The 27,306-nt window shown below is 58.7% G+C and overlaps 1 protein-coding gene across 1 annotated transcript in view; it reads right to left on the bottom strand.

Annotated features, from left to right (window-relative positions):
* Positions 1–1,417: 1,417 nt before the first annotated feature.
* Positions 1,418–27,306, bottom strand: part of LOC125449972 (proteolipid protein 2-like) — a 35,093-nt gene continuing 9,204 nt past the window's right edge. Inside the window, exons 2-5 of the mRNA XM_059643162.1 lie at positions 21,706–21,861; positions 11,709–11,801; positions 10,175–10,268; positions 1,418–4,933 (exon numbers count right to left, since the gene is read on the bottom strand). Of these exons, the coding sequence (XP_059499145.1) occupies positions 4,917–4,933; positions 10,175–10,268; positions 11,709–11,801; positions 21,706–21,861 (360 nt within the window). The 3' untranslated portion in view covers positions 1,418–4,916. The remainder of the gene's footprint in view (positions 4,934–10,174; positions 10,269–11,708; positions 11,802–21,705; positions 21,862–27,306) is intronic.

The following is a 27,306-nucleotide window of genomic DNA, read 5'->3' on the forward strand; positions in this document are numbered from 1 at the left end:
TAACTGTGGTAAATGTGGGGTTATAGGGACTGCTGGGATTCTATTTCGAACCACACCACTTCCCACTGATGCACCCAATGACAGGTCCTCCTTTCCTCTCACCTGAGGAATCTCTATCCCTCCCTGCCCAGCCCGACTAAGGCTAACAGTTCCCTGTGATTCATCTCATCTCCGCCACACTTCTGCTCACCTGCCCCTTTCCCCTCTCTTCCCTGACGGCGAGCGTGTTCCTCTGCCACTGGGGCACACTGTACCCGCTACTCTCGGCATTCTGTAAACCTTTTGCCTCCTGCTTTGGGAAAGATGTGGTGAAACCTGAGAGGGTTCGGAAAAGATTCACTGGAAATGTTGCCAGCATTGGAGGAGGGAGAAGCTGAGCAGGCTGGGGGCTGTTATCCCTGGAACGTGGGGCTGAGGGGGTGACCTTATAGAGGTTTATAAAACCATGAGGGGCATGGGTAGGGTGAATAAACAAGGTCTTTTCCCCCCCGGGGTGGGGGAGTCCAAAACTTGAGAGCTGTAGGTTTAAGAGGAGAAAACTTTGCAGGGGACCCAAGTGGCTCATTTTTAATGCAAGAGGTTTAGGAATATCTGAGCTGCCGAAGGAAGTGGTGGAGGCTGGTACAATTCGTTTCCTTGCCTGGCTTTTGGATGGTCAGAGCATTAGTTACCTGAATATTTTCCGGAGCGCCTGCAGCCCGAGGTACAGACCTACTGCAAAACTTTCTGCATTTTGGAAACGGGCTGCTTTAACATCAAAGGAGCCACGAATGTTTGTTAGTGTAATTCACTCTTTGAATGTATATGTCAGCAGCTCGGACAGGATTTATTGCCTCTCCTTTGTTGCCCAGAGCACAGTTGCTAGGGGTCTGGAGTCACATAGACCAGCTTTCTCAATCTGGGCGTGGGGAGCTTTTGTTTTTTGGTTCATTTCGGTTGCAGCAGGGTAGCGGTAGAAGGCGATGGTTCGTATTTAGGTTTACAGCCACATCAGGCATGAGCTCTCAGAGCAGCAGGACAGAAGCAGCTCAATGGTTGGCAGGCTGGGTGGATACCCTTCAGTGGGCCAGGGTGGCCTGGTTCCTCGCTGCAGGGATTCTATGACAGGCTTGAGGGAAAAGGCATTCAGCTCCTAAGTCACAGGCTCAGGGAGGGGTCTGAATGGCCTCCTGGTCCCACCAAGGAGTGGTGGGTTTGGTGAACTGCTATCCCATTACAGGCTTTAGAGGGGCCGAATTGCTACTCACCTGTAGCAGACTCCTGAGGGCTGAGTTGGGGGTGGGGGGGGTCGTCCTCCTGCTATACGAGTCGAGCCGGAGGGAGTGGGGGGGGTAGAGGGGCTGAAGGGCCTCTCTGGCGCTCCATGTAATGACCTCCTGCTCCTAGCCGGACACAACACAGACACGAGCCACCGATCTCAGAGAAGAAAACACTTTTTTTATTGCCTCACGCGTCACTCTGGGGGACTCGCGCAGTTCACGCAGGAACGAACTGGAGCCCGGTCGGGGGTGGTACCAAACAGAGCAGATTCCCTCCATCAGGGCGGTGACGCTGAGCCCGGGATGACTCCCACACATTCGGAGCAAATTCCGAACTCAATCCTGAGCCACAAATGGCACAGGGAAGGCACTTCTTCACGCAGACAGGATTCGGCTGCAGGGTTCCGTTAGAATAACCAGCGAGCGCGTGTCAGCAGGCAAACGCAGGGTCCAGTACAAAATACGCGATCAAAAGCTGTGAAATTTACATCAGAGAGAAGGCACGGAGACGACTGGAATCCCTCCCAGCTGAGCGAAATGATTCATGGGCCAGGAATAGGTGGGACAGCCAACAAACCCCTCCGTGTAATCGTGCACTCCATCGATAAGCTCCACCATGCCTCCTCTTAGCCTGCGCGGCTATCGGCGCTCCAGTTGCCGAGGATTTGTCAAATTAACCCGCATCCAAGCAACACCCCCGCCTCCCCCAACAACAAATTGAAGATGTGTTAAGGCACGAAAAACGATAGTACCTCGGAGAGGCAATCTCTCAGGCACTTGGACGCACTCGCAGCAGATAGCCAATTGACTGCGGCTCCTCCCGGCCTTTCCCCACCTCCCCCCAGCCTCCCACTTTTATCCATTCCACATTATGGGACAAGCTAACCTGAGGGAATGGCTGCATCCCATTCGCTGTGTACAAAATGTGGGAAAAGATGTTTCAAATAAAGTTGGGGGGGGGGGCGCTGTGTCAGTGAGGAGAGACTGGGGGCAACGTAAGCAGGAGGGGAGGTCAGACCCGGATGCAACGCAAGGAAGCGCGAAACTGCAGAATATGGAAGGGCATTGGATGTGGGGGGTGGGGGAGAGAGGGGGGCACTGCGGGGAAAGGAAAACAGAGAGCCACCCACCCTCTCGGGGGATACAAGAGGGAGGTGTAGCGCGGATTTCGAATCCCGTGCACTGTCTCCGATTCCCACGGGATGCTCGTGAAGGGCTGACTTCCCCGAGCTGGCAAATTCCAGCATCGCGCGCCCGATCGCCGTCTCCGTGTAACTCGACTCGACTCAGTGGCACCTTAGCCTGATCCTCCTGCTTGTATCAGACTGTCTGCCTCGGCTGGGGGTGGTGGGTGGAGGGTCGGCCACGGGACGGGGGGGGCATCGGAAAGTTTGGGGCAGAAAAGGCAGAGCGCGAGGCACCACTGATTTGGATCCAGGGCACCACGGGAACCAGGCTAACAGAAGGATTGGGATTGGGATCCAGGGCACCATGGGAACCAGGCTAACAGAAGGATCGGGATCGGGATCGGGAACCAGGCTAGTGCATAGCCGCTGCGTAGCTTCCAACTAAACCTCATGAGGGAAGATTATTTGTCCCTAGTCCCTGGCCCCTTCCCTCCCCGCTCCGAACCTGAAACTCTCCTGCGCCACCACCCCCCACCCTTCCCGAAGCCCCTCACCCCACTCCCAACAGACCTCCAAAACTCCAATGTAGGTTTCGGAGCCAATTTCTGGGCTTTACACACCCACCCTGTCCTCAGACCTCCCACTCCCCTACCCCAAACACATACAATCCCACCATCTATCCAGTCCCATGCTCAATTGGATGGGGGGGGGCGCTGTTGTGCAAGAAGGGTGGCATTAAAATGTTTGGACAACCCTCACCCCCCCCCAACTAATCGCCAATATTTTGCAGGTCAACAGTCCCCCAAAAATAAAAGTATCAAAATCTTTCCTCTAAATTTCCTCCCCATTAGCCTGGAATCTCTGGTCCAATTTTTACCTCCCATTGCCAAGTTGGGAAGACAAGCCTGAACTGCTAGGCCCCAGTTCGGCCTGAATGATCCTTTTTTTGGTATAAATTAGAGGCGGTATTTTAAATCGGATATTCGACGAAATAATAAATGATCTCGGGGGAGGGGGGTGGGGGGGGGGTAGTGTGAGACAAAAGGGCCCCCAGTTTCGCAAAAGGGGGAGGTGGTACTGCATACAGATCACTCCAACGCGAAGGCTGCTGGTAACGTTAGGCCCGAGTGCCAGGACTGTGCGGGAGGGCAGGCTGCGCACAGGCACCGAGGAATGGCTAGGAACTGAGGAGGGAGAAGGCGAGGGAGGAATGACGGGTGAGGGCACATCGAGAAGGGGTGACATAAGCGGAGAGAAGGGTGTGGAGTGGGGGACAGAGGTAAGTGTGGCGAGAGAGAGAGAGAGATTGGGGGAATATGGAGGTAAGCGGGTAAAACTGAGCGGGTGATGGAGAAGGATTGGGAATGGAAAAGAATTGAAGGGGATTGGGATTGGGAATGGGAGAAAATTGGAGGGCATTGAGATTGGGAACAAATTGGAGGGGATTGGGATTGGGATTGGGATTGGGATATAGGATGCGATGGGAGCCAAACTGAAAGAGGGATCGGGACACAGGACACATCGGGAACCAGGCTAACACAGGGATCGGGATGGGAATCCAGGCTAACACAGGGATCGGGATTGGAATCCAGGGCACCACGGGAACCAGGCTAACACAGGGATCGGGACTGGGATCCAGGGCACCACGGGAACCAGGCTAACACAGGGATCGGGATTGAAATCCAGGGGACCACAGGAACCAGGCTAACACAGGGATCGGGACTGGGATCCAGGGCACCACGGAAACCGGGCTAACACAGGGATCGGGATTGAAATCCAGGGGACCACAGGAACCAGGCTAACACAGGGATCGGGACTGGGATCCAGGGCACCACGGGAACCAGGCTAACACAGGGATCGGGATTGAAATCCAGGGGACCACAGGAACCAGGCTAACACAGGGATCAGGATTGGGATCCCGGGGACCACGGGAACCAGGCTAACACAGGGATCAGGATTGAAATCCAGGGGACCACAGGAACCAGGCTAACACAGGGATCGGGATTGGGATCCAGGGCACCACAGGAATCAGGCTAACACAGGGATCGGGATTGGGATCCAGGGCACCACAGGAACCAGGCTAACACAGGGATCGGGATTGGGATCCAGGGCACCACAGGAACCAGGCTAACACAGGGGTCGGGACTGGGATCCAGGGCACCACAGGAACCAGGCTAACACAGGGATCGGGATTGGGATCCAGGGATCGGGATTGGGATCCAGGGCACCACAGCAACCAGGCTAACACAGGGATCGGGACTGGGATCCAGGGCACCACAGGAACCAGGCTAACACAGGGATCGGGATTGGGATCCAGGGGACCACGGGAACCAGGCTAACACAGGGATCGGGATGAGGGTGCAGGCTGCCAAGGGGACCAGGCTAAGAGGGTTCGAGGCCGGGGAAAGTGACAGTGAGCTGACAACGGGAACGGGTCCCTCCGCACTTGGAGCCAGGACGGGAATCTCGTGGCAGCTCCTGCATTCGCGGCCTCCTGTCCCGCTCCCCACCCCCTGGGCAAACCGCCACATTAGGTGTTCTCCGAATCTGAGGGAAAACAGAAAGAGAAGAGAACGTTAACGCACGGACAAATAAAAGGTGAGAAACTACCGGAAGGCGGCAGAAGATGGAGGAGCCAATTGGGAACCAGCGGACACCTTCGCGCATCCCAATCCTGGCCTGTCCACATCCACATCCACAAAAAAGGTGCAAAACTTCCTCGAGTACAACAAAATCGAGAGGGTCCCAAATGACAAGGGTCCTCAACATAAAATAATATCAATGCACCGTTAAATTTAACGCCCAAACACTGCCCCAGCCCCTCCCTACACCCCCTCCCGATCTCTGTCACCCCCTCCAGACCCCTACACCCGCTCCCCATCTCCGTCACCCCCTCCAGACCCCTACACCCGCTCCCCATCTCCGACACCCCCTCCAGCCTCCTACACCCCCTCCCTATCTCCGTCACCCCCTCCAGCCCCCCTACACCCCCTCCCCATCTCCGACACCCTCTCCAGCCCCATACACCCCCTCCCTATCTCTGTCACCCCTTCCAGCCCCCTACACCCGCTCCCCATCTCCGACACCCCCACCAGCCTCCTACACCCCCTCCCTATCTCCGTCACCCCCTCCAGCCCCCCTACACCCCCTCCCCATCTCCGACACCCTCTCCATCCCCCTACACCCCCTCCCCATCTCCGACACCCTCTCCAGCCCCCCTACACCCCCTCCCCATCTCCGTCACCCCCTCCAGCCCCCCTACTCCCCCTCCCCATCTCCGTCACCCCCTCCAGCCCCCCTACACCCCCTCCCCATCTCCGACACCCCCACCAGCCCCCCTACACCCCCTCCTCATCTCCGTCACCCCTGCCAGTCCCCTACACCCCCTCCCCATCTCCGTCACCCCCTCAAGCCCCCCTACACCCCCTCCCCATCTCCGACACCCCCTCCAGCCCCCCTACACCCCCTCCCCATCTCCGTCACCCCTGCCAGTCCCCTACACCCCCTCCCCATCTCCGACACCCCCACCAGCCCCCCTACACCCCCTCCCCATCTCCGACACCCTCTCCATCCCCCTACACCCCCTCCCCATCTCCGACACCCTCTCCATCCCCCTACACCCCCTCCCCATCTCCGACACCCTCTCCAGCCCCCCTACACCCCCTCCCCATCTCCGTCACCCCCTCCAGCCCCCCTACTCCCCCTCCCCATCTCCGTCACCCCCTCCAGCCCCCCTACACCCCCTCCCCATCTCCGACACCCCCTCCAGCCCCCCTACACCCCCTCCCCATCTCCGACACCCTCTCCATCCCCCTCCCCATCTCCGACACCCTCTCCAGCCCCCCTACACCCCCTCCCCATCTCCGTCACCCCCTCCAGCCCCCCTACTCCCCCTCCCCATCTCCGTCACCCCCTCCAGCCCCCCTACACCCCCTCCCCATCTCCGACACCCCCACCAGCCCCCCTACGCCCCCTCCTCATCTCCGTCACCCCTGCCAGTCCCCTACACCCCCTCCCCATTTCCGTCACCCCCTCCAGCCCCCCTACACCCCCTCCCCATCTCCGACACCCCCTCCAGCCCCCCTACACCCCCTCCCCATCTCCGTCACCCCTGCCAGTCCCCTACACCCCCTCCCCATCTCCGACACCCCCACCAGCCCCCCTACACCCCCTCCCCATCTCCGACACCCTCTCCATCCCCCTACACCCCCTCCCCATCTCCGACACCCTCTCCATCCCCCTACACCCCCTCCCCATCTCCGACACCCTCTCCAGCCCCCCTACACCCCCTCCCCATCTCCGTCACCCCCTCCAGCCCCCCTACTCCCCCTCCCCATCTCCGTCACCCCCTCCAGCCCCCCTACACCCCCTCCCCATCTCCGACACCCCCTCCAGCCCCCCTCATCCCCTCCCCATCTCCGTCACCCCCTCCAGCCCCCCTACTCCCCCTCCCCATCTCCGACAGCCCCACCAGCCCCCCTACACCCCCTCCTCATCTCCGTCACCCCTGCCAGTCCCCTACACCCCCTCCCCATCTCCGTCACCCCCTCAAGCCCCCCTACACCCCCTCCCCATCTCCGACACCCCCTCCAGCCCCCCTACACCCCCTCCCCATCTCCGTCACCCCTGCCAGTCCCCTACACCCCCTCCCCATCTCCGACACCCCCACCAGCCCCCATACACCCCCTCCCCATCTCCGACACCCTCTCCATCCCCCTACACCCCCTCCCCATCTCCGACACCCTCTCCATCCCCCTACACCCCCTCCCCATCTCCGACACCCTCTCCAGCCCCCCTACACCCCCTCCCCATCTCCGTCACCCCCTCCAGCCCCCCTACTCCCCCTCCCCATCTCCGTCACCCCCTCCAGCCCCCCTACACCCCCTCCCCATCTCCGACACCCCCTCCAGCCCCCCTACACCCCCTCCCCATCTCCGACACCCCCACCAGCCCCCCTACACCCCCTCCCCATCTCCGTCACCCCTGCCAGTCCCCTACACCCCCTCCCCATCTCCGTCACCCCCTCCAGCCCCCCTCACCCCCTCCCCATCTCCGACACCCCCTCCAGCCCCCCTACACCCCCTCCCCATCTCCGTCACCCCGCCAGTCCCCTACACCCCGTCCCCATCTCCGACACCCCCACCAGCCCCCCTACACCCTCTCCCCATCTCCGACACCCTCACCAGCCCCCCTACACCCCCTCCCCATTTCCGTCACCCCGCCAGTCCCCTACACCCCGTCCCCATCTCCGACACCCCCACCAGCCCCCCTACACCCCCTCCCCATCTCCGACACCCTCTCCAGTATCTTCTGATTCTTCCCATTGCAGTCCCTTTATCTGCCTGTTGATTTCCCTCCATAAATATCTCCTTCTCTCTCTCCCCCCTTGCTCCCCCTCTCTCTCTCCTTGTCTCCCCCTCCTTCTCTCTCCCCCTGCCTCTCGCCCTCTCTCTCTTACCCCCACACTCCCTCCACCCCCACAACGTCTTGGGCCACGCTTCTCCTTCACCTGAAGCAAGCCCTGACCCAAACTCCAATGGGCACTGACCCTACTTTTGCGCCCTTCGCTTTCTGTGGGTGGCTACAACAATGCAGCAGTGTAAGGCAGGGCAGCGTGGGTGACTCCCTACCCCACTGCCGGTCGCACCCTCTGGCCAGCGGTGCCTACAATGACATTTGCCCCATCAGTTGGCCAATGGGACGGCGAGCCCTCTGCGAGGCGGGAAGGCAGCTCCTCCCGCTCCCCTCAGACTCTGCCACGTTTGGGCTGGGGTGGGGGTTTTATTCGGCGCAGCGGGCGACCTGCGCTCGCATGCTGCCGCTTTGGTGAGGTCCTCGAGTGGAGCTGGCGGCACGGCCGATGGTGCCCAGCCTCCTCCCTCTTTTGGAAGGGGTGGGGGCGAGGGGGTTGGGGTTGGGGTCGGGGATGGCTCCCTGGGCTGGCCGCTCCCGTGCAATTTCGATCATTCCCGGGACGTGAGTTTCGCTGGCAGTGCCCGCCCCTAGTTACCCCTTGAGAAGGTTGGGGCAGTGAGCTGCCTCCTTGCACCGCTGCAGTGCCCTTTAGCGAGGGGATTCCAGGATTTTGACCCAGCGACACTGAAGGGACGGGGATATATTTCCAAGTCAGGATGGGGAGCAGCTTGGAGGGGAGCTTGGAGGGGGTTGGCTTTCCCATGTATCTGCTGCCCTTGTCCTTCTGGATGGAAGTGGTTGGGGGTTTGGATGGTGCTGTCTGAGGATCTTTGGTGCAGGGCATCTTGTAGATGGTACACACTGCTGCAACTGAGCTTCAGTGCTGGGGGGGGGTGCTGGGGGCGAGTAGATGTGGTGCCAATCAAGCAGACTTCTTTGCCCTGGATGGTGTCGAGCCTCATGAGTGTTGTTGGGGGCTGCACCCATCCAGGGGCAAGTGGGGAGAATTCCATCCCACTCCTGACTCGTGCCCTGTAGATGGTGGGACAGGTTTGGGGGAGTCAGGAGGTGTGTGCCCCTTAAGTATTGCCAGCTTCTGGCCCGCTCGGTGTATCTGTGGTGAGTCCAGTTGAGTTTCTGGCCGATGGTGACCCCCCAGGATGTTGACAGCAGGGGATTCAGTGATGGTAACACCATTGAATGTCAAAGGGTGGTGGTTAGATTGTCTCTTACTGGTGGTGGGCATCGCCTGGCATTTGTGTGGCGCGAATGTCACTTGCCACTTGTCAGTCCCAGATCTTGTTGCATGTGGACGTGGACTGCTTCCACCACAGAATCCTTCAATTCACATACCCCCGAAAACTCCAGCTCCCTTCACCTTCATTTGGTGCTCTCCCAGCCATTCAAACACTAACCGAAAGGGAAAACATGTCTCCTGCCTCACCCCACCACTGTCCCCTCTGAATTTCATACATCTCCAGCATTTCCCCCACCCTCCTCAATCCCCGCTGCTCTAACGACAAGCCTCGAGCTCTCTACATCACTGAAACTCCTCAAACCCCTCCTGGTAAATCTCTCCCAGCCCCCAGAGGCAACATCCTGGTAAATCTCTCCCAGCCCCAGGGGCAACATCCTGGTAAATCTCTCCCAGCCCCCAGAGGCAACATCCTGGTAAATCTCTCCCAGCCCCAGAGGCAACATCCTGGTAAATCTCTCCCAGCCCTGGAGGCAACATCCTGGTAAATCACTCCCAGCCCCAGGGGCAACATCCTGGTAAATCTCTCCCAGCCCCCAGAGACAACATCCTGGTAAATCTCTCCCAGCCCCAGAGGCAACATCCTGGTAAATCTCTCCCAGCCCCCAGAGACAACATCCTGGTAAATCTCTCCCAGCCCCAGAGGCAACATCCTGGTAAATCTCTCCCAGCCCTGGAGGCAACATCCTGGTAAATCACTCCCAGCCCCAGGGGCAACATCCTGGTAGATCTCTCCCAGCCCCCAGAGGCAACATCCTGGTAAATCTCTCCCAGCCCCAGAGGTAACATCCTGGTAAATCTGTCCCAGCTAAATCTCTCCCAGCCCCAGAGGCGACATCCTGGTAAATCCCTCCCAGCCCCAGGGGCAACATCCTGGTAAATCTCTCCCAGCCCCAGAGACAACATCCCGGTAAAGTTCTCCAGCACGAGGCAATATCCTGGTAAATCTCCTCTGCATCCTACACCACTATCCCTATAACGTGGATTACAGAACATCAAACATGATCACAGTTCCAGAATCCCCTCCCCGCTCTGAAACTCGACAGCTCAGCAGCTGGGAAAGCTTTGCCCATACCACGCTCTGACCCTCCAACCTGTGCCCACTGTGCCCAACTCACCTGTGGGAGCAGGTGCGTGCTGACTGCCCTTTATTTTAGGGAACAACAGGTAGGCATCGTAGCCAAAGAGAGCGCCAGCAAACAGCCCGAAGACCTGGAGCAGAGACAAGAGCCTGTGAGCAAGAGAGGGAGAGGTCGGTGGAGAAATACAAGATGGCCACAAGCGACAGAGGGAAAGAGAGCGAGAGAGGAAGAGGGAGGGAGAGGCCGGTGGAGAAATACAAGATGGCCACAAGCGACAGAGGGAAAGAGAGCGAGAGAGAGAGACAGAGGGAGAGGCTGATGGAGAAATACAAGATGGCCACAAGCGACAGAGGAAAAGAGAGCGAGAGAGAGAGACAGAGGGAGAGGCTGATGGAGAAATACAAGATGGCCACAAGCGACAGAGGGAAAGAGAGCGAGAGAGAGAGAGAGAGAGAGAGAGAGGCCGATGGAGAGATACAAGATGGCCACAAGCGACAGAGGGAAAGAGAGCGAGAGAGAGAGAGAGAGAGAGGGGGGGGGAGAGGCCGGTGGAGAAATACAAGATGGCCACAAGCGACAGAGGGAAAGAGAGCGAGAGAGAGAGAGAGAGAGGGGGGGAGAGGCCGGTGGAGAAATACAAGATGGCCACAAGCGACAGAGGGAAAGAGAGCGAGAGAGAGAGAGAGAGAGAGAGAGAGAGTGGGGGAGAGGCCGGTGGAGAAATACAAGATGGCCACAAGCGACAGAGGGAAAGAGATCGAGAGAGAGAGAGAGAGAGACATGGAGGGAGGAAGTCCGGCCAGACCGAGGCGATGGAGAAAGGAAAAGGAAAAAGAGAGTGCGAGAGCACAACAGCAAGCGAGCGAGAGGGAGCGCGAGAGGGAACGCGAGAGGGAGCGCGAGAGGGAGAGAGCGAGGGGGAGCGCGAGGGGGGAGCGCGAGGGGGGAGCGCGAGGGGGAGCGCGAGGGGGAGCGCGAGGGGGAGAGCGAGGGGGAGCGCGAGGGGGAGCGCGAGGGGGAGCGCGAAGGGGAGAGCGAGAGGGAGCGCGAGAAGGAGCGCGAGAGGGAGCGCGAGAGGGAGAGCGAGAGGGAGAGTGAGAGGGAGCACGAGAGGGAGAGCGAGAGGCAGAGCGAGACGGAGCGCGAGAGGGAGAGCGAGAGGGAGAGCGAGAGGGAGCGAGCGCGAGAGTGAGCGCGAGAGCGAGCGCGATAGAGAGAGAGCGCGAGAGGGAGAGCGCGAGAGAGAGAGCGCGAGACAGAGAGCGTGAGAGAGAGAGCGTGAGAGAGAGAGCGCGCGAGATGGAGACAGCGCGGGAGCGAGCGTGAGAGGGAGAGCGTGAGAGAGAGAGAGCGCGAGAGAGAGAGCGCGAGAGAGAGAGCGCGAGAGAGAGCACGAGATGGAGACAGCGTGGGAGCGAGCGCGAGAGAGACAGCGCGAGAGAGAGAGCGCGAGAGAGAGAGTGCGAGAGAGAGAGAGCGCGAGAGAGAGAGCGCGAGAGAGAGAGAGCGCGAGAGAGAGAGCGCGAGAGAGGGAGAGCGAGAGAGTGCGCGTGCTGCGATAAACACTGACCCCTGCAGCAATCCGGGCTCCTTCGTGGCTGGTGAGAGCGATGATGGAAATAACAGCAAAGACAACAACCGCAATCACACAGCGGAAAAAATCCTGCAACAGAGCGAGCGTTAATGGATTGGAGCGGGACTCACACTCACTCTCACACTCACACACCAGCACCCCCGACACACACACACACACACACACACACACACACTCTCTCTCTCTCTCTCTCACACACACACACTCACACACACACACACCAGCCCCCCTGACACACACATAGACACACACACACACCAGCAGCCCCGACACACTCACACAACACCCCCCCCGACACACTGACACAACAAGCCCCCGGACACACACACACACACCACCCCCCCAACACACTCATACAACACCCCCCCGACACACACGCACACACACACACACACCAGCACTCCCGACACACTCGCACGCACACACACACACACACACACACACACACTCACACACCAGCACCCCCGACACACACACACACACACACACTACAGGCCCCGCGACACACACACACGCACCAGCAGTGTCAGTGTCAGTGACAGTGCGAGTGCCTGTGTGTCAGTCTCAGTGACAGTGCGAGTGCCCGAGTGTCAGTGTCAGTGACAGTGCGAGTGCCTGAGTGTCAGTGTCAGTGACAGTGCGAGTGCCCGAGTGTCAGTCTCAGTGACAGTGCGAGTGCCCGAGTGTCAGTGTCAGTGACAGTGCGAGTGCCTGAGTGTCAGTCTCAGTGACAGTGCGAGTGCCCGAGTGTCAGTGTCAGCGACAGTGCGAGTGCCTGAGTGTCAGTGTCAGTGACAGTGCGAGTGCCTGAGTGTCAGTCACAGTGACAGTGCGAGTGCCTGAGTGTCAGTGTCAGTGACAGTGCGAGTGCCCGAGTGTCAGTCTCAGTGACAGTGCGAGTGCCCGAGTGTCAGTGTCAGTGACAGTGCGAGTGCCCGAGTGTCAGTCACAGCGACAGTGCGAGTGCCTGAGTGTCAGTCTCAGTGACAGTGCGAGTGCCCGAGTGTCAGTGTCAGCGACAGTGCGAGTGCCTGAGTGTCAGTGTCAGTGACAGTGCGAGTGCCTGAGTGTCAGTCACAGCGACAGTGCGAGTGCCTGAGTGTCAGTCTCAGTGACAGTGCGAGTGCCCGAGTGTCAGTCTCAGTGACAGTGCGAGTGCCTGAGTGTCAGTGTCAGTGACAGTGCGAGTGCCCGAGTGTCAGTGTCAGTGACAGTGCGAGTGCCCGAGTGTCAGTGTCAGCGACAGTGCGAGTGCCTGAGTGTCAGTGTCAGTGACAGTGCGAGTGCCTGTGTGTCAGTGTCAGTGACAGTGCGAGTGCCTGAGTGTCAGTGTCAGTGACAGTGCGAGTGCCTGTGTGTCAGTGTCAGTGACAGTGCGAGTGCCTGAGTGTCAGTGTCAGTGACAGTGCGAGTGCCTGAGTGACAGTCTCAGTGAGAGTGCGAGTGCCTGTGTGTCAGTGTCAGCGACAGTGCGAGTGCCTGAGTGACAGTCTCAGTGACAGTGCGAGTGCCTGTGTGTCAGTGTCAGCGACAGTGCGAGTGCCCGAGTGTCAGTGTCAGCGACAGTGCGAGTGCCTGAGTGTCAGTGTCAGTGACAGTGCGAGTGCCTGTGTGTCAGTGTCAGCGACAGTGCGAGTGCCCGAGTGTCAGTGTCAGAGACAGTGCGAGTGCCTGAGTGTCAGTGTCAGCGACAGTGCGAGTGCCTGAGTGTCAGTGTCAGTGACAGTGCGAGTGCCTGAGTGTCAGTGTCAGCGACAGTGCGAGTGCCTGAGTGTCAGTGTCAGTGACAGTGCGAGTGCCCGAGTGTCAGTGTCAGTGACAGTGCGAGTGCCTGAGTGTCAGTGTCAGTGACAGTGCGAGTGCCTGAGTGTCAGTCTCAGTGACAGTGCGAGTGCCCGAGTGTCAGTGTCAGCGACAGTGCGAGTGCCTGAGTGTCAGTGTCAGCGACAGTGCGAGTGCCTGAGTGTCAGTCTCAGTGACAGTGCGAGTGCCTGAGTGTCAGTCTCAGTGACAGTGCGAGTGCCCGAGTGTCAGTGTCAGTGACAGTGCGAGTGCCCGAGTGTCAGTGTCAGCGACAGTGCGAGTGCCTGAGTGTCAGTGTCAGTGACAGTGCGAGTGCCTGTGTGTCAGTGTCAGCGACAGTGCGAGTGCCTGAGTGACAGTCTCAGTGACAGTGCGAGTGCCTGTGTGTCAGTGTCAGCGACAGTGCGAGTGCCCGAGTGTCAGTGTCAGCGACAGTGCGAGTGCCTGAGTGTCAGTGTCAGTGACAGTGCGAGTGCCTGTGTGTCAGTGTCAGCGACAGTGCGAGTGCCCGAGTGTCAGTGTCAGAGACAGTGCGAGTGCCCGAGTGTCAGTGTCAGCGACAGTGCGAGTGCCTGAGTGTCAGTGTCAGTGACAGTGCGAGTGCCTGAGTGTCAGTCTCAGTGACAGTGCGAGTGCCCGAGTGTCAGTGTCAGCGACAGTGCGAGTGCCTGAGTGTCAGTGTCAGCGACAGTGCGAGTGCCCGAGTGTCAGTGTCAGCGACAGTGCGAGTGCCCGAGTGTCAGTGTCAGCGACAGTGCGAGTGCCTGAGTGTCAGTGTCAGCGACAGTGCGAGTGCCCGAGTGTCAGTGTCAGTGACAGTGCGAGTGCCCGAGTGTCAGTGTCAGCGACAGTGCGAGTGCCTGAGTGTCAGTGTCAGCGACAGTGCGAGTGCCCGAGTGTCAGTGTCAGCGACAGTGCGAGTGCCCGAGTGTCAGTGTCAGAGACAGTGCGAGTGCCTGAGTGTCAGTCTCAGTGACAGTGCGAGTGCCTGAGTGTCAGTGTCAGCGACAGTGCGAGTGCCCGAGTGTCAGTCTCAGTGACAGTGCGAGTGCCTGAGTGTCAGTCTCAGTGACAGTGCGAGTGCCCGAGTGTCAGTCTCAGTGACAGTGCGAGTGCCTGAGTGTCAGTCTCAGTGACAGTGCGAGTGCGTGAGTGTCAGTGACAGTGTCAGTGCGAGTGCCCGAGTGTCAGTCACAGCGACAGTGCGAGTGGCTGAGTGTCAGTGTCAGCGACAGTGCGAGTGCCTGAGTGTCAGTGTCAGTGACAGTGCGAGTGCCTGAGTGTCAGTCTCAGTGACAGTGCGAGTGCCTGAGTGTCAGTCTCAGTGACAGTGCGAGTGCCTGAGTGTCAGTGTCAGTGACAGTGCGAGTGCCTGAGTGTCAGTCTCAGTGACAGTGCGAGTGCCCGAGTGTCAGTCTCAGTGACAGTGCGAGTGCCTGAGTGTCAGTCTCAGTGACAGTGCGAGTGCCTGAGTGTCAGTGTCAGTGACAGTGCGAGTGCCCGAGTGTCAGTCACAGCGACAGTGCGAGTGCCTGAGTGTCAGTGGCAGCGACAGTGCGAGTGCATGAGTGTCAGTGTCAGTGACAGTGCGAGTGCCCGAGTGTCAGTCACAGCGACAGTGCGAGTGCCTGAGTGTCAGTGTCAGCGACAGTGCGAGTGCCCGAGTGTCAGTGTCAGTGACAGTGCGAGTGCCTGAGTGTCAGTCTCAGTGACAGTGCGAGTGCCCGAGTGTCAGTCTCAGTGACAGTGCGAGTGCCCGAGTGTCAGTGTCAGTGACAGTGCGAGTGCCCGAGTGTCAGTCACAGCGACAGTGCGAGTGCCTGAGTGTCAGTGTCAGCGACAGTGCGAGTGCCCGAGTGTCAGTCACAGCGACAGTGCGAGTGCCCGAGTGTCAGTGTCAGTGACAGTGCGAGTGCCTGAGTGTCAGTCTCAGTGACAGTGCGAGTGCCCAAGTGTCAGTCACAGCGACAGTGCGAGTGCCTGAGTGTCAGTGTCAGTGTCAGTGCGAGTGCCTGAGTGTGTCAGCGACAGTGCGAATGCCTGAGTGTCAGTGTCAGTGTCAGTGCGAGTGCATGAGTGTGTCAGTGTCAGCGACAGTGCGAGTGCCTGAGTGTCAGTGTCAGTGTCAGTGCGAGTGCCTGAGTGTCAGTCTCAGTGACAGTGCGAGTGCCTGAGTGTCAGTCTCAGCGACAGTGCGAGTGCCTGAGTGTCAGTCTCAGTGACAGTGCGAGTGCCTGAGTGTCAGTTTCAGTGACAGTGCGAGTGCCCGAGTGTCAGTCTCAGTGACAGTGCGAGTGCCTGAGTGTCAGTCTCAGTGACAGTGCGAGTGCCTGAGTGTCAGTCACAGCGACAGTGCGAGTGCCTGAGTGTCAGTGTCAGCGACAGTGCGAGTGCCCGAGTGTCAGTGTCAGTGACAGTGCGAGTGGCTGAGTGTCAGTCTCAGTGACAGTGCGAGTGCCTGAGTGTCAGTGTCAGCGACAGTGCGAGTGCCTGAGTGTCAGTGTCAGCGACAGTGCGAGTGCCTGAGTGTCAGTCTCAGTGACAGTGCGAGTGCCTGTGTGTCAGTGTCAGTGACAGTGCGAGTGCCTGAGTGTCAGTGTCAGTGACAGTGCGAGTGCCCGAGTGTCAGTCTCAGTGACAGTGCGAGTGCCTGAGTGTCAGTCTCAGTGACAGTGCGAATGCCCGAGTGTCAGTCACAGCGACAGTGCGAGTGCCCGAGTGTCAGTGTCAGTGACAGTGCGAGTGCCCGAGTGTCAGTCACAGCGACAGTGCGAGTGCCTGAGTGTCAGTGTCAGTGACAGTGCGAGTGCCCGAGTGTCAGTCACAGCGACAGTGCGAGTGCCCGAGTGTCAGTGTCAGTGACATTGCGAGTGCCCAAGGGTCAGTGTCAGCGACAGTGCGAGTGCCTGAGTGTCAGTGTCAGTGACAGTGCGAGTGCCTGAGTGTCAGTCACAGCGACAGTGCGAGTGCCCGAGTGTCAGTCACAGCGACAGTGCGAGTGCCTGAGTGTCAGTGTCAGTGACAGTGCGAGTGCCCGAGTGTCAGTGTCAGTGACAGTGCGAGTGCCTGAGTGTCAGTCTCAGCGACAGTGCGAGTGCCTGAGTGTCAGTGTCAGTGACAGTGCGAGTGCCTGAGTGTCAGTCACAGCGACAGTGCGAGTGCCTGAGTGTCAGTCTCAGTGACAGTGCGAGTGCCTGAGTGTCAGTCTCAGTGACAGTGCGAGTGCCCGAGTGTCAGTGTCAGTGACAGTGCGAGTGCCTGAGTGTCAGTCTCAGTGACAGTGCGAGTGCCCGAGTGTCAGTCTCAGTGACAGTGCGAGTGCCCGAGTGTCAGTGTCAGTGACAGTGCGAGTGCCCGAGTGTCAGTCACAGCGACAGTGCGAGTGCCTGAGTGTCAGTGTCAGCGACAGTGCGAGTGCCCGAGTGTCAGTCACAGCAACAGTGCGAGTGCCCGAGTGTCAGTGTCAGTGACAGTGCGAGTGCCTGAGTGTCAGTCTCAGTGACAGTGCGAGTGCCCAAGTGTCAGTCACAGCGACAGTGCGAGTGCCTGAGTGTCAGTGTCAGTGTCAGTGCGAGTGCCTGAGTGTGTCAGTGTCAGCGACAGTGCGAATGCCTGAGTGTCAGTGTCAGTGTCAGTGCGAGTGCATGAGTGTGTCAGTGTCAGCGACAGTGCGAGTGCCTGAGTGTCAGTGTCAGTGTCAGTGCGAGTGCCTGAGTGTCAGTGTCAGTGACAGTGCGAGTGCCTGAGTGTCAGTGTCAGTGACAGTGCGAGTGCCTGAGTGTCAGTTTCAGTGACAGTGCGAGTGCCTGAGTGTCAGTCTCAGTGACAGTGCGAGTGCCTGTGTGTCAGTGTCAGTGACAGTGCGAGTGCCTGAGTGTCAGTGTCAGTGACAGTGCGAGTGCCTGTGTGTCAGTGTCAGTGACAGTGCGAGTGCCCGAGTGTCAGTGTCAGTGTCAGTGCGAGTGCCTGAGTGTCAGTCTCAGTGACAGTGCGAGTGCCTGAGTGTCAGTCTCAGTGACAGTGCGAGTGCCTGTGTGTCAGTGTCAGTGCGAGTGCCTGAGTGTCAGTGTCAGTGACAGTGCGAGTGCCTGAGTGTCAGTCTCAGTGACAGTGCGAGTGCCTGAGTGTCAGTTTCAGTGACAGTGCGAGTGCCCGAGTGTCAGTGTCAGTGTCAGTGCGAGTGCATGAGTGTGTCAGTGTCAGCGACAGTGCGAGTGCCTGAGTGTCAGTGTCAGCGACAGTGCGAGTGCCCGAGTGTCAGTCTCAGTGACAGTGCGAGTGCCCGAGTGTCAGTCACAGCGACAGTGCGAGTGCCTGAGTGTCAGTGTCAGCGACAGTGCGAGTGCCCGAGTGTCAGTGTCAGTGACAGTGCGAGTGCCCGAGTGTCAGTCACAGTGACAGTGCGAGTGCCTGAGTGTCAGTGTCAGTGACAGTGCGAGTGCCCGAGTGTCAGTCACAGCGACAGTGCGAGTGCCCGAGTGTCAGTGTCAGTGACATTGCGAGTGCCCAAGGGTCAGTGTCAGCGACAGTGCGAGTGCCTGAGTGTCAGTGTCAGTGACAGTGCGAGTGCCCGAGTGTCAGTCACAGCGACAGTGCGAGTGCCTGAGTGTCAGTGTCAGCGACAGTGCGAGTGCCCGAGTGTCAGTGTCAGTGACAGTGCGAGTGCCCGAGTGTCAGTCATAGCGACAGTGCGAGTGCCCGAGTGTCAGTGACAGTGCGAGTGCCTGAGTGTCAGTCTCAGTGACAGTGCGAGTGCCCGAGTGTCAGTCACAGCGACAGCGCGAGTGCCTGAGTGTCAGTGTCAGTGTCAGTGCGAGTGCATGAGTGTGTCAGTGTCAGCGACAGTGCGAGTGCCTGAGTGTCAGTGTCAGTGTCAGTGCGAGTGCCTGAGTGTCAGTCTCAGTGACAGTGCGAGTGCCTGAGTGTCAGTGTCAGTGACAGTGCGAGTGCCCGAGTGTCAGTCTCAGTGACAGTGCGAGTGCCTAAGTGTCAGTCTCAGTGACAGTGCGAGTGCCCGAGTGTCAGTCACAGCGACAGTGCGAGTGCCTGAGTGTCAGTGTCAGCGACAGTGCGAGTGCCCGAGTGTCAGTGTCAGTGACAGTGCGAATGCCCGAGTGTCAGTCACAGCGACAGTGCGAGTGCCCGAGTGTCAGTGTCAGTGACAGTGCGAGTGCCCGAGTATCAGTCACAGCGACAGTGCGAGTGCCTGAGTGTCAGTCTCAGTGACAGTGCGAGTGCCCGAGTGTCAGTCACAGCGACAGTGCGAGTGCCCGAGTGTCAGTGTCAGTGACAGTGCGAGTGCCTGAGTGTCAGTGTCAGTGACAGTGCGAGTGCCCGAGTGTCAGTGTCAGTGACAGTGCGAGTGGCTGAGTGTCAGTCTCAGTGACAGTGCGAGTGCCCGAGTGTCAGTCTCAGTGACAGTGCGAGTGCCTGAGTGTCAGTCTCAGTGACAGTGCGAGTGCCTGAGTGTCAGTGTCAGTGACAGTGCGAGTGCCTGAGTGTCAGTCTCAGCGACAGTGCGAGTGCCTGAGTGTCAGTCACAGCGACAGTGCGAGTCCCTGAGTGTCAGTGTCAGTGACAGTGCGAGTGCCTGAGTGTCAGTCTCAGTGACAGTGCGAGTGCCCGAGTGTCAGTCTCAGTGACAGTGCGAGTGCCCGAGTGTCAGTGTCAGTGACAGTGCGAGTGCCTGAGTGTCAGTCTCAGTGACAGTGCGAGTGCCTGAGTGTCAGTGTCAGTGACAGTGCGAGTGCCTGAGTGTCAGTCTCAGCGACAGTGCGAGTGCCTGAGTGTCAGTCTCAGTGACAGTGCGAGTGCCTGAGTGTCAGTCACAGCGACAGTGCGAGTGCCTGAGTGTCAGTGTCAGTGACAGTGCGAGTGCCTGAGTGTCAGTCTCAGTGACAGTGCGAGTGCCTGAGTGTCAGTCACAGTGACAGTGCGAGTGCCTGAGTGTCAGTGTCAGTGACAGTGCGAGTGCCTGAGTGTGTCAGTGTCAGCGACAGTGCGAGTGCCTGAGTGACAGTCTCAGTGACAGTGCGAATGCCCGAGTGTCAGTGTCAGCGACAGTGCGAGTGCCTGAGTGACAGTCTCAGTGACAGTGCGAGTGCCTGAGTGTCAGTGACAGTGTCAGTGCGAGTGCCCGAGTGTCAGTCACAGCGACAGTGCGAGTGGCTGAGTGTCAGTGTCAGTGACAGTGCGAGTGCCTGAGTGTCAGTGTCAGCGACAGTGCGAGTGCCCGAGTGTCAGTCTCAGTGACAGTGCGAGTGCCCGAGTGTCAGTGTCAGTGACAGTGCGAGTGCCTGAGTGTGTCAGTGTCAGCGACAGTGCGAGTGCCTGAGTGTCAGTCACAGCGACAGTGCGAGTGCCCGAGTGTCAGTCACAGCGACAGTGCGAGTGCCCGAGTGTCAGTGTCAGTGACAGTGCGAGTGCCTGAGTGTGTCAGTGTCAGCGACAGTGCGAGTGCCTGAGTGTCAGTCTCAGTGACAGTGCGAGTGCCCGAGTGTCAGTCTCAGTGACAGTGCGAGTGCCTGAGTTTCAGTCTCAGTGACAGTGCGAGTGCCTGAGTGTCAGTGTCAGTGACAGTGCGAGTGCCTGTGTGTCAGTGACAGTGCGAGTGCCTGTGTGTCAGTGACAGTGCGAGTGCCTGAGTGTCAGTCTCAGAGACAGTGCGAGTGCCTGAGTGTCAGTGTCAGTGACAGTGCGAGTGCCCGAGTGTCAGTCACAGTGACATTGCGAGTGCCCGAGTGTCAGTCACAGTGACAGTGCGAGTGCCTGAGTGTCAGTCACAGTGACAGTGCGAGTGCCTGAGTGTCAGTGTCAGTGTCAGTGCGAGTGCCCGAGTGTCAGTGTCAGTGACAGTGCGAGTGCCCGAGTGTCAGTCTCAGTGACAGTGCGAGTGCCTGAGTGTCAGTCTCAGTGACAGTGCGAGTGCCCGAGTGTCAGTCTCAGTGACAGTGCGAGTGCCTGAGTGTCAGTCTCAGTGACAGTGCGAGTGCCCGAGTGTCAGTCTCAGTGACAGTGCGAGTGCCTGAGTGTCAGTGTCAGTGACAGTGCGAGTGCCTGTGTGTCAGTGACAGTGACAGTGCGAGTGCCTGAGTGTCAGTGTCAGTGACAGTGCGAGTGCCTGTGTGTCAGTGACAGTGCGAGTGCCTGAGTGTCAGTCTCAGAGACAGTGCGAGTGCCTGAGTGTCAGTGTCAGTGACAGTGCGAGTGCCTGTGTGTCAGTGACAGTGCGAGTGCCTGAGTTTCAGTGTCAGCGACAGTGCGAGTGCCTGAGTGTCAGTGTCAGTGACAGTGCGAGTGCCCGAGTGTCAGTGTCAGTGACAGTGCGAGTGCCTGAGTGTCAGTGTCAGTGACAGTGCGAGTGCCCGAGTGTCAGTCTCAGTGACAGTGCGAGTGCCTGAGTGTCAGTCTCAGTGACAGTGCGAGTGCCTGAGTGTCAGTGTCAGTGACAGTGCGAGTGCCTGTGTGTCAGTGACAGTGCGAGTGCCTGAGTTTCAGTGTCAGCGACAGTGCGAGTGCCTGTGTGTCAGTGACAGTGCGAGTGCCTGTGTGTCAGTGACAGTGCCAGTGCCTGAGTGTCAGTGTCAGTGACAGTGCGAGTGCCTGTGTGTCAGTGACAGTGCCAGTGCCTGAGTGTCAGTGTCAGTGACAGTGCGAGTGCCTGAGTGTCAGTCTCAGTGCCAGTGCGAGTGCCCGAGTGTCAGTCTCAGTGACAGTGCGAGTGCCTGTGTGTCAGTCTCAGTGACAGTGCGAGTGCCTGAGTGTCAGTCTCAGTGACAGTGCGAGTGCCTGTGTGTCAGTCTCAGTGACAGTGCGAGTGCCTGAGTGTCAGTCTCAGTGCCAGTGCGAGTGCCCGAGTGTCAGTGTCAGTGACAGTGCGAGTGCCTGTGTGTCAGTCTCAGTGACAGTGCGAGTGCCTGAGTGTCAGTCTCAGTGACAGTGCGAGTGCCCGAGTGTCAGTGTCAGTGACAGTGCGAGTGGCTGAGCATCAGTCTCAGTGCGAGTGCCCGAGTGTCAGTGTCAGTGACAGTGCGAGTGGCTGAGCATCAGTCTCAGTGCGAGTGCGCGCGCGTCTGTCTGTGTCGGTCTCAGTGACAGTGTGAGGTAGGCTGTTAGCTGGGCTGAGCGAACCTGAGGAAGGGGAGCGCAGCGGGCGGCGGCATTGACGTACCGTGCAGGGCCAGTGAATGGCGCTCAGCGTTTTATCGAAGTGGTTCATGTAGACGATGAAGAAAATGACGCTGAGGACGAGTTCGATGATGGGGGCCGCGGAATAGCCACCGTACACCGAGGAACAGAAGCATATGAAGACAATGAGACACAGCAACTGGTGGGGAACAAACAGACAGAAAAATCGTCACCCTGTATCATCGCTCCTCATGCAACTCGCCCCTGCCGGATCTCACCCCCCACCAGCTATTCGGCTACAGGGTGCCTCATCAAACCAACCTATGCTTGGCCATCACCATTGGCCATCTTCGGTCAAGGGGGCGCCAGCCTGCAGGGAGAAGCGTCCAATGGTTCTTAGCTTTTTTGGGTGGGGGGGGGGTGGGGGCAATTGGAGAAGCCCTTTTCAGTGGTAGACGGTGGGGTGGGGGGACAGAGTCTCAGGGTATACGTCCCTGGGCACTGTGGGACAATAGTGCCCACCCTAACCTGCACGTCTGTGGGCTGTTGGAGGCGGCGGAAACCGGAGCGCACGGAGGATACCCGTGCAGGCACAGGCAGGATGCGTGGACCGAACCCGGGCGCCTGGCGCTGTGGGGCAGCAGCGCCAAGCCGCGCTCCTCTGCTGGCAAGGATGTTGGCGCCTGTCTCCGGGACGAGGCTGGCAGCTCGGTGCACACGGCTCGGGGCGTTTCAGACCCTCCCTTTGTACCAGCCTCTCCCACACATTCACAGCGCAATGCCCCACTGCACAGAATCCTGCCATTCCCGCACAATTCCCTGATACGGGGTTTGTGGGAGTCGGGGGGGTGTGTGGGAGGTGCCATCTGCCAAACATGGCATGCGCGCCCCTCCTCCCAACTCCAGCACCTGTGGTCAACAAGTTCCCAAAATAAGCCAAGTGGCTCACAGGGTCAGGAGAGTGAGAGCGCGAGAGAGAGAGGCAGAGGAGGACTGATAGAGGAGGAAGGGAAAGGGAGTGGTGCGGCGGGGTGGCGGTGGGGGGGAAGAAACCGGCAGAAGGGAATGGGGGAGATGGGGAGGGGCAGCGACAAGGAGATTTAAAGAGCGACACGCTGAGAGAGACAGAGACACAGACAGCGAGACGCAGACAGAGAGAGGCAGCAGGAGGGGCAGGGACGGGCAGGGACAGACAGATAAAGAGGACAGGGGCAGGGGCATTTTGCTGCCCGCGTACCCTCGATTTCAGCCAGTGGGACTGTTCCTGGGATGACGTCCCTGCCCAGGGCCCCGAACCCAGCATTCACCTATCGCCCAGATCATTCATAGCCTCCATCTCACTCACCGCTCCCTCCCAGTCTCCCTCATCCCTCTCACTCCCGGTCTCCCCCACGTAATCTCCCCCGTCCCTTTCAGACTCCTTCCATATCTCTCCCTCCCTCCCTCCCCCAGTCAGTCTCAGTCTCTCTCTCTCTCCCTCTCTCTCTCTACCGTCCCGCCCATCCTCCCTCTCCCAGCTCCCACCCCGCTCCCCATCCCTGGAGGAGTGTGATGAACTGGTTCAGGGTAGACGGGGGGGAATGGTACTTCATGCCAGCCAGCCGGGTTACCAGTGGCGAGATGATGGGCAGGTGGGAATGGAGGGACAGAAGAGAGGGCACTGACAGACACCGAAAGAATGTGTCCAGGTGATGACAAGTGATGCAGCACATACTGTTTTCCAGAAGCGCAGCTCTGTTACTCATCTCCACCAAGATGGTCGTGGGGGCACCATCCCAGTGTGAACATCAGAGAGTCACAGAGTTCCACTTCAAACCAACCTGGCAACCCATGCCCAGTGTTAAAGGGACATCCAGCAGAGCCGGACGACGGAGGGTGAGGGAGCCGGGGTGGCGCCGGTTGGGTCCGCACCGAGGCAGCCGGAGGGGTCGGTGCGCTATCGGAGGGGTCAGTGCAGAGGGACCGGGCGCTGTCGGAGGGTCAACGCTGAGGGAGCGGGCGCTGTCGGTGAGTTGGTGCTGACGGGTCAGTGCAGGGGGAGCGGGCGCTGTCGGAGGGGTCAGTGCAGAGGGGAGCGGGTGCTGTCAGAGGGTCAGTGCTGAGGGAGTGGGCGCTGTTGGAGGGTCAGTGCTGAGGGAGCGGACACTGTCAGAGGGTCAGTGCTGAGGGAGTGGGCGCTGTCGGAGGGTCAGTGCTGAGAGAGTGGGTGCTGTCGGAGGGTCAGTGCTGAGGGAGCGGACACTGTCAGAGGGTCAGTGCTGAGGGAGTGGGCGCTGTCAGAGGGTCAGTGCTGAGGGAGCGGACACTGTCAGAGGGTCAGTGCTGAGGGAGTGGGTGCTGTGAGAGGGTCAGAGCTGAGGGAGCGGGCGCTGTCGGAGGGTCAGTGCTGAGGGAGCGGACACTGTCAGAGAGTCAGTGCTGAGGGAGTGGGCGCTGTCGGAGGGTCAGTGCTGAGGGAGTGGGAGCTGTCGGAGGGTCAGTGCTGATGGAGCGGACACTGTCAGAGGGTCAGTGCTGAGGGAGCGGACACTGTCAGAGGGTCAGTGCTGAGGGAGTGGGTGCTGTGAGAGGGTCAGTGCTGAGGGAGCGGGCGCTGTCGGAGGGTCAGTGCTGATGGAGCGGGCACTGTCGGTGGGGTCAGTGCTGAGGGAGCGGGCGCTGTCAGAGGGTCAGTGCTGAGGGAGCGGGCACTGTCGGAGGGTAGGTGCTGAGAGAGCGGGCACTGTCGGTGGGGTCAGTGCTGATGGAGCAGGCACTGTCGGAGGGTCAGTGCTGAGGGAGCGGGCGCTGTCGGAGGGTCAGTGCTGAGCGAGCGGGCGCTGTCGGAGGGTCAGTGCTGAGGGAGCGGGCGCTGTCAGAGGGTCAGTGCTGATGGAGCGGGCACTGTCGGAGGGTCAGTGCTGAGGGAGCGGGTGCTGTCAGAGGGTCAGTGCTGAGGGAGCGGGCACTGTCGGAGGGTAGGTGCTGAGAGAGCGGGCACTGTCGGTGGGGTCAGTGCTGAGGGAGCAGGCACTGTCGGAGGGTCGGTGCTGAGGGAGCGGGCACTGTCGGTGGGGTCGGGGCTGATAGTTTTCCACAGCTTGCTTGGTGATCATGCCTTTTGGAAAAAGGGATGAACGCTCAATGCCTTTGAGGGACAGACGAGCTGCTCCCTCCCTCAGCTCCTCAAACAGCCATTGCCCCCCGACTGGTTGGTCCTGACATGGTTTGCGTCACCCTCAGGGTTCGGGCTGCTTTCCTGTTTTGTTTGCACTTCTGTCTGAGTGCAATAATCTGGCCAGAAACAAACGAACGCTCAGAAAGCAGCAGCAGCACCAGATGGCCATTCAGCACTCTGTGTCTGCTGGCCCATTCATCCAAATCTCTCGCCTGTCCCCCTCCATCCCCTTTTTCTCCCAACAACTATGTCCCACGCCTGTCCCCCTCCATCCCCTTTTTCTCCCAACAACTATGTCCCACTCCCTCGCACAAACTTTTAACGCTCTGTAACCCCCCAACCCCAGCCCCACCACCCCCCCAACCCTGTGACAGACGATCCCACTCCGTTCCCCCATTTCACCTCAGCTCGGGTGGAGGGAGGCTGTTGAGCCTGTTGCGGCCTGGCTGATCATAGAAGGGCAAACCTCCCCTGCATTTCCCGGGCCCTTTTTAGCATTCTATTTAGCACGGCCAGTCCCACCCTAACCCGCACATCCCCGGGCACTACGAGACAATTTAGCATGGCCAGTCCCACCCTAACCCGCACGTCCCTGGGCACTACGGGACAATTTAGCACGGCCAATCCCACCCTAACCCGCACATCCCTGGGCACTACGGGTCAATTTAGCACGGCCAGTCCCACCCTATCCTTTATGCATTTGGACTGTGGGAGGAACCCAGAGCACCGAGAGGGCAGATGCTGGTTGAGGCGGGGGTTGGGGGGGACATGATATTTGCAAAATCTACACAGACAGTCGCCAGGGCCTGGATTCGAACCCTGGGCTGTGATGCAGCAGTGCTAACCACTGTGTCACCGTGCTGCGGAAACATCACGGACTTCTCGTTGCCCTTCTGTACAACAAACATGTAAATCTAAATTACTGGAGTTCGGAAGAACGAGGGGGTAGGGTAGCTGGGGGGGGGGGCGTGATCTGCTAGAAGCCTACTAAATTCTCACAGGACTCGATAGAGCAAACGCAGGTAGATATTCCCAGAAACCGGGGAGAGACACAGTCTGACGGAGATGGGGGAGAAATATCTCGCGCGGAACTCGTGGGATTCTCTGCGCGCAGGAAGCGACGGGGCCTAAAACGTCGGGTGCGCGCTCGGGTTGATCGGCTTCTAAGTGTACAAAGCTATAATAAAGCTATAATAATAATAAACCACCATCTCCCACTCCAATGTGATGTTGCCAATTTACATTCAGCTGATTCAAATGTCCAGATATTCGGGCCTTAGACGATGAATGTAGCACTGTTCCGTTGCATTCCATCATGGGATGAAGGCGCCTGGGCCCGCATTTATTGCCAAATCCAAATGGCAGCTGAGAGTCAGCTGTTTTTCTGCGAGGGTCTGGAGTCATGTATAGGCCAGATCTGGTCAGGATGGTAGCTTCCCTTCCCCGAAGGTGGATGGGATTTCCCCCCGCCGCCGACAGCCGACCATTAGACCCTCAATTCCAGGCTTTCGGCTCACATTGAAGCCAAGTTCCACCATCAGCTACAACAAGGTTCAAACTCAGGACCTCTGAACGTGAGCTGGGTCTCTGGATTAACCCTCTGATAATCAGGCCTGGCACTTGCCTGGTCAAATGGCCTTACTTCCACTCCTATGTCTCATGGTGTGCGCCACTGGCACCAACGGATCCCACAATCCCCCACTGCACGTTCGCCAGCGAACCCACTGCAGAATTTGGTGTTTGGGCAAATACCAGCTGGAGTCTGGCCACCAACCAAGCGTGCAGACAGAGGGAACGGCAGTGCAACAGGGAGCCTCAAACCTCACAGATTGAGAGAGAGCGAAAGCGAGAGAGAGACACATACATATAGAGAGAGAGAGAGAGAGAGAGATACATACAGAGAGAGAGAGACATACGTACAGGGAGAGAGAGAGAGAGAGAGACATAGAGAGAGAGAGACAAAGAGAGAGAGAGACATACATAGAGGAGAGAAAGAGAGAGACACACACAAACAGAGAGTGAATGTCTGTCTGTCTGTCTCTCTCTCTCTGTATGTCTCTCTCTCTCTTTGTATGTATGTCTCTCTCTCTCTTCTGTATGTGTGTGTGTGCCTCTCTCTCTCTATGTACGTCTCTCTCTCTCTCTCTCACTATGTATGTCTCTCTCCCTCTCTCTCTCGTTCTATGTATCTCTCTCTCACTCTCACTCTGTCTGTCTCTCTCTCTCTCTGTATGTGTGTGTGTGTGTCTCTCTCTCTCTGTATGTATGTCTCTCTCTCTGTCTATCTCACTCTATGTATGTCTCTCTCCCTCTCTCTCTCGTTCTCTGTATGTATCTCTCTCTCGTTCTCTGTATGCATGTATCTCTCTCACTCTCTCTCTCTTTCTCTGTATGTATGTCTCTCTCTCTCTGTATGTATGTCTCTCTCTTTCTCTGTCTCTCTCTCACACTCTGTATGTATGTCTCTCTCTCTCTGTCTCTCTCACT

Source organism: Stegostoma tigrinum, chromosome 49, assembly GCF_030684315.1.
Source record: "Stegostoma tigrinum isolate sSteTig4 chromosome 49, sSteTig4.hap1, whole genome shotgun sequence".
In the NCBI taxonomy this organism is placed as follows: Eukaryota; Metazoa; Chordata; class Chondrichthyes; order Orectolobiformes; family Stegostomatidae; genus Stegostoma; species Stegostoma tigrinum.